At 30.5% G+C, this 17130-nt stretch overlaps 1 protein-coding gene across 2 annotated transcripts; it reads left to right on the top strand.

The window, feature by feature from the left end:
* Positions 1-7439: 7439 nt before the first annotated feature.
* LOC100803288 (vacuole membrane protein KMS1) lies at positions 7440-16446 on the top strand. 2 transcript variants are annotated; one of them, XM_003539239.5, is made up of 8 exons: positions 7440-7766; positions 8258-8469; positions 11430-11508; positions 11746-12033; positions 13132-13268; positions 13683-13799; positions 15619-15798; positions 15949-16446. In XM_003539239.5, exons 1-8 carry the CDS (start codon positions 7712-7714, stop codon positions 16126-16128), a joined length of 1248 nt encoding a protein of 415 aa, XP_003539287.1. In that variant the 5' UTR covers positions 7440-7711; the 3' UTR covers positions 16129-16446. The 2 variants fall into 2 exon arrangements, with proteins under 2 accessions (XP_003539287.1, XP_006590399.1); XM_006590336.4 differs by having other exon boundaries at positions 7477-8169.
* Positions 16447-17130: the final 684 nt, after the last annotated feature.

Here is a 17130-nt window from a genome sequence, read left to right as displayed (position 1 = left end):
AAATAAACGTAACAAACTAGTTAATTTATTAAAACAAAATCTTAAAAAAATGTAAAATAAATATTTTATTTTATAAAATAAAATTAATATAGTTAATATATATTTATAAATTTTAAATTAAAACATAAATATTTATCAACATTCCTTACCATTCCTTACCATGACAATTGAATTCTACACCTCCATTTTTTAAGAAACATCAACCTATCCTTTCTACTTTTTCCTCTTGCGACTCCAACAGCTAATCTCAACCCTGTGACCCCATTGAGGCTTTTCACCCTCTCCAAACAAAAAACTGGATAATGTTCCTTTTGGCATCAACTCATACACAAGAATTCGATGGCTACTCTCAATGCAAAAGCCCAAAAGCTGCACCAAATTTTTGTGATGGATACAACCAATGATTTTCACTTTCACTTTTCTCAATTTTCTTTTCCAGTTTCTTTACTGCAATACCAATCTCTGCATCATTTATTACTGAAGCACCATGATGGACTTTGCCTGAATCTTCCCTTCCAAGAATCTTAGTGTATCCATCTGTTGCTTCATGCAACTCCTGGAAGATGAATTCTCTGAAGTTGATTCCGATAGCGTTTGCAATCAGATCGATATTTGCTTCTTCTTGTTAGTCTCCGAGTGAAAGGATGATAGTAGACAGCAAAGGCACCAAAGAAACATGCAAGAGTGGCAATAACTGCAAGCATAACCTTCAAAAAGACTCTTAAATTAAAGCTCTTTTTCTTCTTGGGAACTTTAGATGCCCTAGACTCAACACTATTAGGAACTTTAAGAAGTGCTTTCTGTCCCTTTGAAGAAGAGCTATTTCTAACATTCAGCAAGGGCAACCTCTTCTTGACAAATGTGGAGATGAGAGAATTGTAAGTTCCAGCAACGATATTACAATAATCAGTTACAGCCTTCTTACAACCTTCCAAATCAACATTAGTTATGCGAAAAAAATTAGTGTCGTGTCAAATTGGAAATCAGTGTCGTCAAACACCTGCAGCTTGAAGTTAATCTCTGCACAGTAATTGATGACAGCAGGTGGGTGACAAGGTACATGAGAGCACCAAATTCAAATTGGGGGTTATGGTTGAAGTGTACCAGTATGCATTTTTAACATGAAATTGCCATCATCTTGCATGTGGGCAGAAGTTGCAGCACCGCCGTTGTATATGGTCTCAACAGTTGTTCCGTTTGGGTATGCTTCCGTAAGGTTTCCGGCAGAAGTGAATTGGATTTGGGAATTGTGACTCGTAGTCCTCACTCACTCCGCCTCTAGTTCAATGGATGGAATACATTCAAGCATGCGAATACTAATCGGTGAAATACTCAAAAGTCAAAATGAATTGTTGAGTGAATTTTACCAAATCAAATTATCTCATAAATTAATGCTATCTTGTTTTATAATTAACATGAGAAATGAAGTAATGGGTGGAATCGAAGATTTGTATCATGGGGTGTTTGTCAATGACCGAAGGCCGTAGATAAGTCTTGCTCTTTGTAATTCATCCTGTCTCTGCATGGCAGCTGCTTGCTATAAAAGAAAAAAATGGCCAATTATAACACACTACTCAGCTTTGATCCATAATACCTTACATTACGACACAGCCCTTGAACGGGAAAAGCAAGCAAAAATCATAAGTACTTGCAACTTTGCTTTTAGAAATGGCCGATTGACTTGGAACTTTGTTTTCTTTGATCAAAATTAAATGTTAATTTTAAAAAATAAAGAACAACAAAAATTGTTTTTTAATTTAGATAGAAAAATATTCATTTGAAATGTAAGCTTAAAAATCACATATTATATTATATTATTATACAATGAAAATACATTATTACATGAGAAGGTAATTATACATAATAATTAGCACACTCTTAATAATGAAGATTTAAATTTACGACATACAGACTAGATAAAAAAGTCCAAAAGTATATCTATTAAAAACATCTATGAAAGGACAAGGAAAATGAAATTAAATATATTTGAATAAGAAGAAAGGTACATTGATCAACTCTCAAAGCCCATATTAGTTTGGAAGAAAGTCCCTATTTTATTGAATTAATGACCTTTCGCAATATCTACAAGACTACCGTATAACGTAGCGTTTCTCCATACTCACCTTTAAAATTCACAATTCACCCATCTTCTAAAATTGACAAATCTCCACGCTTGTGAGTATTAAAGTACGTGACACTTGTCCACCAACCAATATCAATATGTCAACAAGAGTATAGGTTAGTATGTAGATATTGGCCTAATTCGGTCCACACCAATTCATTTAAACTCACGATTAAATTTAAATAGACTAATTTACATAGACTTGTATTTGTTTCCTAAAAAAAAAAGACTTGTATTTGGATGAGTTTACAATTTTTTTTCATCGGATTAGTTTGTAAACCGATTGGAATAACTACTAATCTCTTTTTAAATAGTTTATAAATTATTCAGTCCATATATTGGTCTCTGGATTAAAACAACTTTTTACTTTTAAAAAAAAAAGATAATTCTTAAAATGTTTTATTTTTATATGCAGGTTGATCTACAAATTCATAGATCAAACCCATTTAAGTAACAGTTATGCAATAATTAAATGAATTTAATGATTTAAATCCATGTATAATGTGAATTATAGAAACCGGTTCATGTATGTTGTAATCTATATATAGGCGTGTACCCACTTTTATGCGAGAATAATACTCTTTTTTGTCAAAGACTGTTGCTTGCAAGGCAATTATTCTAAGTGTTGGCGTTAATTATTATTATTATTATTTTTTAGTTAACCAACTAAAGTAAACTTTGTTGGTGTTAATCTCTCCATTGATGCATCAAAGTGATCAAACTATCTCATTTGAAGTATATTCTACTTGACGTTGGGATCACGAAAGCACCTATATGGCCTCTTGCGGCTGACCAAAAAAACCTATTACCTCGTGCCTTCACGTGCTCATTTTATTTATTTATTAATTTCCAATTATTAGTATACTTTTAATCAAGGAATTAGTTTTAACTTTTAAGTCTGAAATTAAATCGCAACTCCAAAATAGTAATTATTGTATTAAGTTAATCGTACAAAAATGCATCCATAAATCCAGGTGGAGAGTAATTTACTCCCTCGCTTTCTATTTATAAAATTTAAGTATGAGATGATGTTTTTTTTTTTATAAGATTCCATTTATAATATTTTTTTATTAATTATTCTTATATTAGAAATACTTATTATTAAAATAAAAAAATGTATTGATAAATCATTAAAATAAATATTAATGACAAATGATAATTTAAAATATATATAAATTTAAGAAAAAATTATTATTATAACTAAATTAATTATTATTTTTAATCTTAATTTGATAATTAAGTCTTTTATATGAAAATAAAAAAATAGTTTGGCTATGAGTGAGGAAAAGGTTCTTAAAAGTGTAATATATTCCTTGGATAAAAGTTGGCCTTTCTATAAAGATATGTTTTGATTATCGTGAAAATTTCGGTTCAGAAGTCTAAAATTCTATGCTTTTAAAATTAATTCATCTTACACAATTTCTTATTAATCTTTTTGGCAACTTTCTTATCAATCATCATCGTCTTACTTCTTTTATATATTAAATAATAAATTGTAATTTATAATTTTAAATATTAAATATTTTAAGTATTTGTTTGTAAAATAATTGAATGATTTGTATAAAAAATATAAAATGATATATCATTACTCTTTAAATTTTTTTACAATAATGGTTGGAAGAGTTTAAAAACGAGATTGAATTCATTTTCAGATGAAAATAAGAATTTATTGAATTCCATCAGTTTTAATTTTTTATAGCATTGTTTTTTTTTCTGCATTGTTTAATTATATTTATATTCTATTCAATTAATTATATTTATATTAATGTAAAAATAAAATTCATTCTAATATGATCTGAATTGATTGATTTGAACCGAATTTACATCTTCAAAATATAATTTTAATATAGGTTTAAATATTTTTTTCATTTCTATAATTTAATATTTTTTATTTTGGTTCCTATATTTTTTCTATTTTAGTTCTTATAAAATATTTTTGTTTTATTTTTTATCCTTAAAACATTTTAAATAGTATTTTTGTGATTGTTGTCAAGTACTTTTTTAATGTTTTCTTTAAAGATAAAAAAACAAAATAGACACATTTTACAATAACTAAAATGAAAAAAAAATCATGGATAAAAATAAAAAATATTAAATTACATGAATGAAAAAAATATTTAAGTCTTTAATATAGAATACCATTAAAAATTTATAATTTAATTTTACCAAATCACTTCAAATATAAGTTTAATATCGAACAGAGACAAGATTGAGTTCATTTAATAATATTTCTAGTTTGAGTCTTTTAGGTAAAAACAAATTAATTAAAAAGAGAAACTCTATTAAAAATATCGACTGATCATCAATTTCATACTAATAACATAATTAATAAAAAATATAAGTTTAATCTAATCCATCAAAATAAAAACTTTTATAAATATTCATAAAAAATGCATGATACAGGTTCAAATAAATTCATCAAAACTATTTAAAAAAATCCCTGAAAAATAAAAGTTGAAATGAACTAAGTAAATACATATCAATAAAATTGAAATTTACATATAACAATAATTAACATCAATTATATTATTCCTAGGTGTGGACCCAAGTTTGATCAACCCAACATAACTGAAAAAAAAGAATGGGTGAATTCAAATAATCGATTCAATAAATTGTAAATCCGATAACATCATATTAATATCAGATTTTAACACGTAAAATTTCGAATAAATCTGAACCAATTTAAAAAAATACTATTATATTCTTAAAAAAATATATGTCTTTAAAATATATGATTTCATAGTTTTATGACTTTTATGCTGTGTAATTCTATAATTTTGTTTTTTTTAATGTTATTTCATAAGCTTTTTTTATCATTTTATTTATTATAATTTCTTATTTCTTTTCTCAAATCCTTCTTCTATTTTCCTAATTTTTCATTAGGTTACCTATTACCCGAATTCGAATGCTAGTTTGGTTCAGGTGCTAAAAAAATTAAAAAATTAATCCAAACCAAATCAATTAACATTGATCGGGTGCATCTAAATATCTCCTAAAATTGAACCAACCAGATCCATATTGATCCTTATTTATTCTGATAAACCATTCTCTCTCTGTATAACATATCAAGTGAGGAAATTTATTATGAGAGAGCGAAAAGAAATTTATTCCAATCTCCAAATAAAAAAATGTTTAACACAAAATTATTCTTAGAAGGGGAGATAGGAATCTATTTTTTCTGAATTTGGAGTAAAGTTTTAATGCCGTAAAAATGCCATATTATCCTTACTAGCTCATTGAATACAATACTATTTTTTTGGTGAATTTTAATACAATACTACGTTTCCCTAATTAAAAATTCACATATGATAGATAAAATACATTTAAAACTTTAAATAATAAAGTTTTATACAAATATGTTTATAGAAGTTGTACTAAAAGAAAAATTTTGAGATAAACATCTGTATATTTCAAAAAGTTCTATTAAAAGCAAACAAGATTTTTTTAAAAGAAAAACAAGAAAATCTTTGATTCTTATTAAATATGTATAAACATTCCCAATAATGTTAATCACCAAACAAATATGTAGGAAAAGAAAAAAAAAATATTCTATCAATATTTGGTCATTTTCATCCTTCTCACCTATGTCCATCACATGTGTACAAAGTTGATTAGCTTATTAGTCATACATTTAAGTTATGTTGGTTAAGATATTTCATTTATTTTTTAACTTTTTCTATTAACTAAAAAAATTTGTTTAATTATTGGTAAATAATTTTTTTTAATAACTTGTTAATATCTCCTAACATACTTTAAATTAATAGTTCAAACAATATTTTTAAATGTTGACTTCTAAGTTATAGTTTTTTTTTTATATTTTATTCTAATTTCATCTTCTTGATATATTTATTGATTTTTCTCATAATTTTATTATTTTTCTATCGTATATATTTTTTAACTACAACTACTTTTATTAAACATTTAATTACAACTTATAAAAAAATCATTCAACATCTATATCTATATTCTATATAAAATGTTTAAAAAGGAAATTTCCACGTGACAATTTCTAAAGCATCTACTTATTTTGTAAAATTAATATCTTAAATTTGAACATAATAATCATTCAAAACATAATTAATAATTATTTGACCATTTAACTTCATCCGTAACTATGACACCCGGTGATTTGACCATTTAAATATTTTATTTTCACAACTTATATTTTGATTTTTAAAAATTAATTTTCTTAATTTATTTCTATGAGATTTAAAATTTGAAAGTATGATTTTTTTTAATGTCTATTAAACTTTAAAAGAATACTCCGCACATGTGATAATATAATTGTTTGTTACAATTGAATATTTATATAATGTGATTACTGTGAGGGTAAAAAAAAGGGAAAAAAAACATGTGTAATTTGACGAAATCTTAAGAATAATAAGTGTATTTTACTCCACCTTTTAATTTGTTAATTTGATATGTAATTTACTAAAATGAATGACAGTTATCTAATAAACGATTTAGTAAATATTTTATATATTTATAATTATTTGCAAATATATATAAAATATAAAAAATATGCATTTTTTTAAAAAATTTGTTTATAAATAATAAAAATATAAATTAATATATAAATGAATAGTCATTCAAAACTTTTACTTTTCAAAGATTAAAAATTAATTTTAATTCAATAAATAATTAACTATAACTTGAATATATATTTATATTTTTAACGTTAATTAAAAAGTTTGAGTGTTAAATAAAATAATTTAAATTGAGTGGATAATCGATTTGAAATTATTAATCATTATGATTAATAGTATGCAGTACATTAGAATATTTTATTTGAACAATCAATTAAAACAATCTAAAATACAATTATACAAGGGAAAAGTAGTTGGCAAAAAAAAAAATGCACGATATTTCTTTTACAATAATTATTTAAAAATCTAGAAAATTTTATTTTAAGTTGATTGAAATGTTGTTTAATAATAATTGTTTAAATTACTATCCTACTTAACACATAATTATTTTTATTTTGTCATTTATTTTATATCCAAAATTATAGTCTACAAATCTATAATAGATAATTAAAATGTTATGCTTTGAAATTCATGATTAAAATAAATATAACTTTTTTAAAACAAATATATATTTCAAATATTAAAAAATAATATCACAACAATCTAGTTTTTTAAACAAAGATAAACGATATTAACTAATAATTAAAGGAATAAATTTTTTAATGATTTATAATTTCAGAAATTATTTGGTGATTTTTTTACTAATTTGATGAGTCTTGAATCTTGATTGATAGTTTACAATTTCAAAAACCATTGTACTGTTTTATTAATTTGACCCACGATTTAAGCCCATAATAACATGGTATATTAGTCTGATCCGATGATAAAAGAAAGAGTTGTAAAAATTGGGGCGCGTCGTAGCGTAGAGGAAGTCGACGAGGGTGTGTGTGTGCGTAAGCGTAACAAACTAAACTAGGGTTACAAACAACCAGATCTTCACGCAAACTTCTGATTTGAGTTTTACTCCTTTAGATCTGCAAATCAATTTCTGATTTTCATTTAAACGCTTGGCCGAATTGTGGAGCTGCCAAAGCAAAACACTTATTATTATGTGAGAGCAATAATGGGCTCTGGAAATATACTACCTTCTTCTGGCAGCTCTGACATGTCTATCTCCGGCAAGTCCTTTCATTTTTTCTGCGTTAATTCTTTCTTCTTCTTAATGCCTGTTTTTCCATTATTTATTTCCAATTCCCTTTCCTCGGTTTTTGGATCTGTCGATTTATCTGTGTTTCCCTCAAGGTTTGGTGATCGTCTCGTGTATGGTGGAAGATTAGAAAGCATCCACTTTTTTAGTTTTCAGTGTCTCGGTTTCGCGTTAATTTGGATGAGATTAAGCGTTAATTTGGATGGGATTAAGGGATAATTTTAAAAGAGGCTGATGGGGAAAGTAAGTTGTGATCATGACTTGTGATGTGAGATTGTGAGGGAATTTGTTATGGATGAGAGAAGATCCACAAAGTGGATTGGCAAGTGAATAATTGAATTGACCTACTTACTGTTTTCTTTGGCGCAAAATGGGTATTCAATTGAACCTGTTTTGCAAACCTCGCATGTTCTTATGTTTTAATATGTCCCATTTGCTGATTAATTAGTCTTCATTTTGTAGAGCTCCGCGAGAAGCACCATTGGGAGCTAGAAAATCTGACTCTGACCACACAACCTCTCAAAACGTTGAAATTCTTCACATTAGCTGTTATTCAATACATCAAGAAAACAGCAATATATCTATTGGCAAAAGGTGGATGGGTTATGCTTTTCAGTGTTGCAGTTGGGACTCTTGGCATAGTGCTGATGACCCTTGGTTGCCTCCATGAGAAGGTATTTGTATTCAGTCAGTAACATATGCATGATAGTTCTGGATCAAAGAACTCTCCATTTATTTATTTTTTTGCTATTATATGCAATATATTACCTTGGTAGCATATATCTAAGTAGAAAATACGGAATATTATTATTGTCAATTGTGCAAGGATTCCTCCTTTTTATAAAGGAGAACTACATTAGGTGATTTCCTAAAATATGGAAACTAAATCTTAGAGGGAAAGAAAACATAACAATAATGAATTACCTAAAATAAGCTAAATTAAAAAAAGGAAACACAATAATTACTAGTTAAATAGGGAAACAAAATAAGTACAGAATCAAACTTATTTACAGAAATATTTCAGGAAATCCAATAGAGATTTTATCCTCTTTTGACACCCTGTCAACATTTCCCCTCAAGCTAGCTTGGAGATATCTTTCTTGGACAACTTGCTGGTTATGTTGTTGAACAGTTTCTTGGGTAATCCTTTCTTTAAGATGTCTGCTGATTGGTCTGCAGTGGGAACATGAGTAATACAGATCTGTCCCCTTTCGATCTTCTCTTTGATAAAGTGTTTGTCAACTTCTACTTGCTTGGTCCTATCATGCAGGACTAGGTTGTGTGCAATAGATATTGCAGACTTGTTGTCACAGTACAACTTTATTGGTGGGGAATTGAAAACCTTAAATTCTTGTAGAATTTTTTCCACCCACAACACCTCACAAATGCCATGAGCCACTGCTCTAAACTCATCTTCTTCATTGCTTCTTGCTACAACACTTTGTTTCTTGCTTCTCCAACTAACCAAATTTCCTCCAACAAAGGTTCAATGGCCTGATGTTGATCTTCGGTCTGTTATACTTCCAGACCAATCTGCATCAGTGTAGGCTTCTACCTGAAGGTGCCCACGATGTTTATAGAGTAGCCCCTTCCCAGGTGACCCCTTCAAGTATCTTAGGATCCTGAAAGCTGCCTTCAAATGTTCGGGTCTTGGTGTGTGCATAAACTGACTTACCATGCTTACAGCAAAACTTATGTCAGGACATGTGTGAGATAGATATATTAGTCTTCCCTCCAATCGCTGATACCTTCCTTTGTCCACCATATCCTCAGTTTTAGCTGGTTGCAGTTTTATGTTGGGCTCCATTGGTGTTTCAGCAGCTTTGCATCCAAGTAATCCTGTTTCTTTTAAAAGATCCAGAATATACTTCCGCTGGTTCATAAAAATACCTTCCTTAGATCTTGCAAATTCAATTCTAAGGAAGTATTTTAATGGGCCAAGTTCCTTGATTTCAAAAGCTTTGGCAAGTTTCTCCTTCAAACCTTTGAGCTCCAAGCTATCATCACCTTTTAGGATAATATCATCCACATATACAATTAAAATAACAATCTTACTGTTTGTTGAGTGTTTATAGAAGAGTGTGTGATAAGCTTGGCTTTGGAAAAAACCAAGCTCTATTACCACAGTTCCAAACCATGCTTTTGGAGATTGCTTCAGCCTATATAGTGACTTCTTTAATCTACACACCTTATTTCTTCCAAGTTCTTCCTCAAATCCGGGGGGAAGACTCATAAACACTTCTTCCTCAAGTTCCCCATTCAAAAAAACATTTTTTTATTTCCAATTGATGTAAAGGCCAATTGTGATTGGCAACAAGGGATAGAACAATCCGTATAGAGTTAAGGTTAGCAACCGGAGCAAAAGTCTCCTGATAATCTACTCCATATGTTTGGGTAAATCCCTTTGCTACCAATCTAGCATTGTACCTTGATACACTTCCATCCGCATTGCACTTAATGGTAAAAACCAACTTACACCCGACTTGTTTCTTATCATGGGGCAGGTTTACAATCTCCCAAGTACCATTCTTCCTAAGTGCATCCAACTCCTCTAAGACTGCTAATTTCCAATTGGGATCATCTAGTGCTTCCTCAATGTTTCTAGGCACAAACAAATTTGTAATTTTAGAGGTGAAGGCTTGGTGATTTTGTGAAAGGTTTTGGTACAAAACATATTTGTAAATGGGATGGTTTGTGTTGGGTTTGGCTGGTTTTTGGGTGTAGGCTCTAATTCCTTTTCTCAAGGCTATGGACAAATCAATATTAAATGTGGGAATTTCAGTGTTATCAGAAAGTTCTTGAGGTATTTTTGCTGGGCTGTCTTCTAGGATTTCTAGTGATATCTTCTTAGAATGTGGGTTTGGGCATAATTCAACCCCGAAAGCTAGCTCATAGGGTGAGAGTTGCCCCCACTTATATACTCTATTTTGGCACTATCTCTAGCCGATGTGGGACTTGAGTTTTTCTCAGTACACTCCCTCACGCCCAACACTTTTGAGATTGGTGTGTGGATAACATGGTGGGTGTCGCTTTTAATAGATTTAGGATAGACTTTGATACTAAGTAGAAAATATGGAATATTGTTATTGTCACTGTGCAGGGATTCCTCTTTTTTATAAAGGAGAATTACATTAGGTGATTTCCAAAAATATGGAAACTAAATCCTAAATTAGGGAAAGAAAATATAACAATAAGGAATTACCCAAAATAAGCTAAATTAAAAAAAAGGAAACACAATAATTACTAGTTAAACAGCGAAACAAAATAAGTACAGAATCAAACTTATTTACAGAAATATTTCAGGGAATCAAATAGAGATTTTATCCTCTTTTGACACCTTGTCAACAATCTATAAATCCAATCTCTATGAAATATGTGGTAAAAGCAGAAAACTTGTTAACATAACCACCCCAAGTGTTCATATTGATATTTGATACTATTGGGTGAACATTATGCTAATTCGAATCAAATTTCTTTTTGACTACAAACTATATAAAGGATCTTTTTATTTTATTTTAATTTCAATCATAATACACACACATTTTAAGTAGACCTTCATTTTTTAGGTAGTTCTTTTGTTCATTTTTGTTTAGATACTTACTTGGATTCCACAAATGCTTGTTCTTTTTAACAGCATCTTGAGGAGCTTCTTGAATATTTTCGCTTTGGACTGTGGTGGGTTGCCCTTGGGGTTGCTTCTTCAATTGGTCTAGGTAAGCAAAATAACTTATCCTTATAGACAGTTGATGATTCCTAATCGTGTAATGCAGGGTTACTACTTACTAGGTTACCATGGTTGCTCTTTTAGGTAGCTTGTGTGATTTGAACTTAAAGAAAAACAATTGCTTGCAATATATTGATTTTACACTTGTAATTGTAAGGACTTACGATCCTTTTGCCACATTCTTGATCAGGGATAAACTGTTTTTTTATCCTTTTATTTGATTCAGGATCTGGTTTGCACACATTTGTCCTATATTTGGGTCCCCACATAGCACTGTTTACAATAGGAGCAGTGCAATGTGGCCGAGTTGATTTGAAAAGTGCTCCTTATGATACGATACAATTAAAAAGAGGTCCTTCTTGGCTTGATAAAGACTGTTCTGAGTTTGGGCCACCATTATTCCAGTCGCAGGTTCCGCTTAGCAGCATTTTGCCTCAAGTTCAGCTGGAGGCTATTCTATGGGGTATTGGAACAGCTATAGGGGAGCTTCCTCCTTACTTTATCTCCAGGGCAGGTACATTTTATCACTGCCGTTCCCTTACTCTAACAAAGTCACTGTTAAGTTGATATAAATAGTCTGATTTATACTATTGAGAGAATTGCTTACCATGGGATATCATTCTATGTAGTATTTACTATTTGCACCTAGCTTGTGGTTTTACCTGCTTCATGAATAAGATGGTGTGAAAAAAAAAAGAAAAATCCTGCACAGTTTCCAAGTAATAAAAAACTGATTCTGACTATTATTTATTAAATATTTTTGATATTTTTCTAAAGCAAAAGGTCAATCCCTGCATCTGAACTTTCTTTTTCATCATGGTTATCTGCATAATGCAAGTGTATAATTACTAATTAGGATAAGGGCCAACTTCAAAGATTATCTTAACTTTCAAAGCCCACAGGATTATACTATTTTTTCATGTGCTCTGGAAGTGATTCATCATGTTGCATAGTATTTTAGAATGAATAAAACAGCCAATTTTGAGAGTTAACAAAAACATTGTTGCTAGAAAAATTTTGTCCACAAACTGCACAATGATCAAATTTTCGATTTAGTATGTTGAAACATGAAAATATTTTAACAAAAATTATAATAATTGATTATTGATAAAAAAAGTTTTTACAACTAATCCACATGCACACTTAGTGTAATTATCTTTAGTTGTCAAATAGTCTCATTTTGATACAAGTGCTTTGTGATCACTGGTTTTTTATGTGTTCCATTAATTTCCAATGTCCATCTTTTATGATTTATCTGGTTGATTAATTTGGTTCTTATTAATTACACCCTCCATTCCATTTTGATTGATGTTTTATGATTTTTTCATATTACAGATTAAGATAAACAAGTACTCCAAGACAATAATATTTTCTTAGGGGTCAATTTTATTAAAGTATCCTTACTCTCTAAATTTCATAAATGTATTATTAGGTATTTCAAGAGAATAATATTTATTAGAGGGCAAAATTGGAGTAGATGTTTCCATAAATGTTTTAATATTACAGATATGGAATATTTTTCGAATGCTAAAACGTCAATCAATTTGGAATGGAGGGAGTATTTTATATAGAAATTGGTATGTACATGATTCTAATCAAATTTTTCATGTAGCACGCTTGTCTGGTGGGAGAGTAGATGCCATGGAAGAATTAGACAGCGAAGATAAAAGAGTCTTGAGTCGAATAAAGTGCTGGTTTCTATCACACTCGCAACATTTGAATTTCTTTACTATTCTAGTGCTTGCTTCGGTTAGTATGGACTTCATGCTTCATTTCCAGCATGGCCTATTATTATTTGCTAAAATGTTTATAGTTTCTTTTGCAAAGAAATTTTTTTGATGTATTACTAGGATGTTATTAATATTAGTGGCCTTTTGTATTTGACAACTTCCTGAGGTTGTTAGTCCTGAGTCCTGACTCCATCATGAAAATGTTTATTCATCTCAGCAATAAATTTTCGCTCCCAAATATGAATGTAAATTGATGATTCACCACAATCCTGTCAATGAATTTGGCCCTGTTTTAAGATTCTTTTCATAATGGTAAATTCTGTCAACAATGGTAGTTACTTCCTTTATTTGAGGTGCATCCTCCTCTAAAATAGCATTTATTATATATACTTTATCAAATTGTAAACAGCTATTAACTGAGATTATATTTCAGGTTCCAAATCCTCTATTTGACCTTGCCGGCATCATGTGTGGACAATTTGGCATTCCATTTTGGAAATTTTTTCTTGCAACCTTGATTGGAAAGGCAATTATTAAAACTCACATACAGGTTTGCATAAGTTTGGACTTCTCTTGTCCCCTTACATTCTAAATTTCTAATTTAGCCTTTTTTTAAGCCTTTGATTTGATTTGCAAAGACTCCTAATTCAGACTTATAGCTTTTGAACTATCACAAAATGGTCCCAATTTTTACTTGATTTTGTGGAGTGTAGGCAAGGAATGAATGGTTTGTGTTTGTGGGAGCAGCCTGATCTTTTTTATATTTTATATATACTAACATTGTGTAAACTCTCTAGTTGGTCTTCCCCATTAATATTTATATTTATTTAACTAATGCAAATACAATTTTTTATTTTTATTTTTGGGACTGCTGTTAACCTGCATGATGAACTTTCTAATGATTTTTTACCATTACCAATATTTTTTGTGACCCGGCACATAATTAAGGGGTACATTAAAATGGTACTTCAATGACAAATTTTGACATTAGTGTTGTCCTTCAATGCCAATTTTTTTTAACCTCAAATTAGTCCTCTAAAAGAATAAATTTGCTGTTAAATTGACACTGGAGGACCATATTTAAGAGAACCAAATTGATGGTGCATGTTGTTAACTCGTTGACAAATATATCAATTTGTCAGAAATAGTAAAGTTTAAAATGGAAGTCCGAGTATCAAATCCACGGGGACTTTGATTATACTTAAGTGATGCAAATCCAATTTTTAAGCAATGAGAAGTAGAAGAGAAAATGAATTGTAAGTGTGAAAATTGGGGGTAAAAGGGAAAAGAAAAAGATAACAAGAAAAATAAACAATAATTTAAATGCGAAAAGATGAAGTCAAAATGTGATAATGTTGGGCCTAACATGTCTAACTACCCTTGATGCAATATTAATGTTTTTTTTCTATTATAAATGCTTTCCCATTTCCACCCACATCTACTATGACACTCAATCCTTATCCCTCACGATGAAAAGCCTTCATGCTGACTTCACGCTTAGCGTGGGTTTTCGCGCTAAGCGTGCCTTTAGGCTTCGTTGTGGGCTTTCTTCGCGTTAAGCGTGAGGTTGCGCGCTAACAAGCATTTGTAACTAATCGTGTCATCGATTTTGGTTTACTATTGGGAATTTTAGGTCTTTATTGGATAACGGGTAGTTTGGAATTTTGGGATTTGTTTCAAATAATAAATAACTTGATTTATAAAAAATGAAGTTAATATTTCTTTTCTTACTTTGTTTGCCCTCTTGTTATTTTGTGGCTCGGTCCCTAAATCCGCTCAATTTCCTCTTCATGTATGGCTACCAGATGCTATGGAAGGGCCTACTCCAATTTCCGCCCTTATACATGCTGCTACTGTGGTAGCCGCGGGAATTTTTCTTGTAGCTCGACTTTCTCTTTTTATAGTTCTACCTGCAATAATGAATGGAATAGCTTTTATAGGTATAATAACGATGCGTGCTAAGCCTGGAGTGTGCGCTAAGCCTGGATTTTGCGCTAAGCCTGGAGTGCGCGCTAAACAAGCTGTCCATTTCTTCCAACTTTTTTACAAGACTTTTTCTTCAGTTTTTGCATCAATTTTTCTCTAAAGCACTTGAAATCTTCTTCTTTTGACTTCTGCTAATAAAAAATTACAAAAATGTTAATTTGTTCATTATTTCATTAAAAATAATAGTAAAGTAAATAAATTACAATCATTATTAGCTAAAATTGACTATCAAATTAATTCAGATTTCGCAGCATGTAAATTTGGAGGACCAAAATAACTGAACAAGCCTTTTAAGTCTTGAGTAAAATAAAATCCATTCAGACACAGCTAACATTCTATATCTACAAATTTTGATCGATCTTGTATGTTTATTCATTTTGCAGACGATATTCATAATCTCAGTTTGCAACAATCAACTTCTTGATTGGATTGAGAATGAATTTATTTGGGTTCTCAGCCACATACCTGGTTTTGCATCTGTCTTGCCTAGAGTGACTGCTAGTCTCCATGCAATGAAAGATAAGTATCTGAAAGCACCCCATCCACTTTCCCCAAATAAACAGGTACCGATTAACTGCAATGCTTCTACTTTGATTTGAATGTTAAATTCCTCAATATTGAGTAACAACCTCAAAGTGTTGTTGATGTCTTGGGTATATTTCTAATTCGTGCTGCTTCATTTTCCGGAAATTATCCCATGTTATCATCTGCAGGGGAAAAAATGGGATTTTTCTTTTGCTTCAGTCTGGAACACTGTTGTGTGGCTCATGCTTATGAACTTCTTTGTCAAGATAGTGAATGCAACTTCCCAGAGGTATCTGAAGAAACAGCAGGAGACACAGCTTGCTGCATTAACGGAAAAGTCTACCCCAACAGACTCAGACGCACAATGAATTGTTTATGTTCTGCTTGTATTGCCCTTTTTTATGCGGTTTCTTCTGCAAGCAGAAAGTTGAAATTCAAATTACAGCAATTCCTTATGTCCCCATAGTAGTTACCCCAAAAATCTGCGTTAGAGGTCCTACTAGGAACTTCTATAGGAATGGATATACACAGTAGGCAAGTTAAAGTTGCAACTTTTATTTTAATTGTGTAACTTTGGGGCAACCATTGTTTGGATTTTAGATTTAACCCCATATTAATTGCTGCTCTAATGGAATTATGGGAGTTCTATTCTTTTGCAATGGCAAGACAAATGATTAGTTCCTTCATCTCTCACTAGTAAAGAACAAATTGTTCTGTCTCTCTCGCCCTCTCTCCATTAATCACGTTTAAGTATTAATTGTCTTACGTCTGTTGGTTGCCACCTTGAGATTTCAAATTTTTCCAGCAATTTGCCTGCGAGATTTCATGATTCGTGTCTATATCAGTTGTCAATTTATGTTTAGTAAAAAAATAGCTCTTGACTTGTCCTATTCCAGTGAATTGGCTAAAAAGGGCAAAGCCACGCGTGAATTTCGTTAAATTAAGTTGCCGTTTATTATCGTTCCCCTATGGTTGGGCCATTTGCTTCGATCTGTTCCCGTTTAAAATTGCTCCGCCTCCACTTTTGTTAGCATTGCTGCTCCAGTAATGCACACCCTCATCTTCTGCTTCTTTTCAATGGATTTCCAACTTTATACTTTGTAGCCCCATAAAAGGGAATCTTATTCGCACCTTCATATCCCTTATTTACTAAATTTTTATTCATTTTTTTAGGATAACCAAATTCAAATTCATGATTTTATAGTTTCTAATAAAATTTAATTAATAACTGAAATTCGAGAATGTGTTAGATATCTTTTCTCTTTTGACCTTGAATATTGAAATGTATGTATTATTCTCATTCATCTTCTGTATATATCGGAATTTGGATTGTTTTGACCTAACCTTGCACACGTCAAGCTCTTTCTGCC

Source organism: Glycine max, chromosome 11 (genome assembly GCF_000004515.6).
Source record: "Glycine max cultivar Williams 82 chromosome 11, Glycine_max_v4.0, whole genome shotgun sequence".
NCBI classification, from domain to species: domain Eukaryota; kingdom Viridiplantae; phylum Streptophyta; class Magnoliopsida; order Fabales; family Fabaceae; genus Glycine; species Glycine max.
Note: the sequence above shows the minus strand (reverse complement) of the source record. Positions and strands in the feature narration are given on the sequence as shown.

Bases quoted from the DNA above. Each gene is read 5' to 3' on its own strand.
- LOC100803288 (XM_003539239.5), top strand. From the start codon at position 7,712: ATGGGCTCTGGAAATATACTACCTTCTTCTGGCAGCTCTGACATGTCT. The intron at 12,034-13,131 runs GTACATTTTATC...TTTTTCATGTAG, and splicing joins TTACTTTATCTCCAGGGCAG to CACGCTTGTCTGGTGGGAGA. The intron at 13,269-13,682 runs GTTAGTATGGAC...ATTATATTTCAG, and splicing joins CTATTCTAGTGCTTGCTTCG to GTTCCAAATCCTCTATTTGA.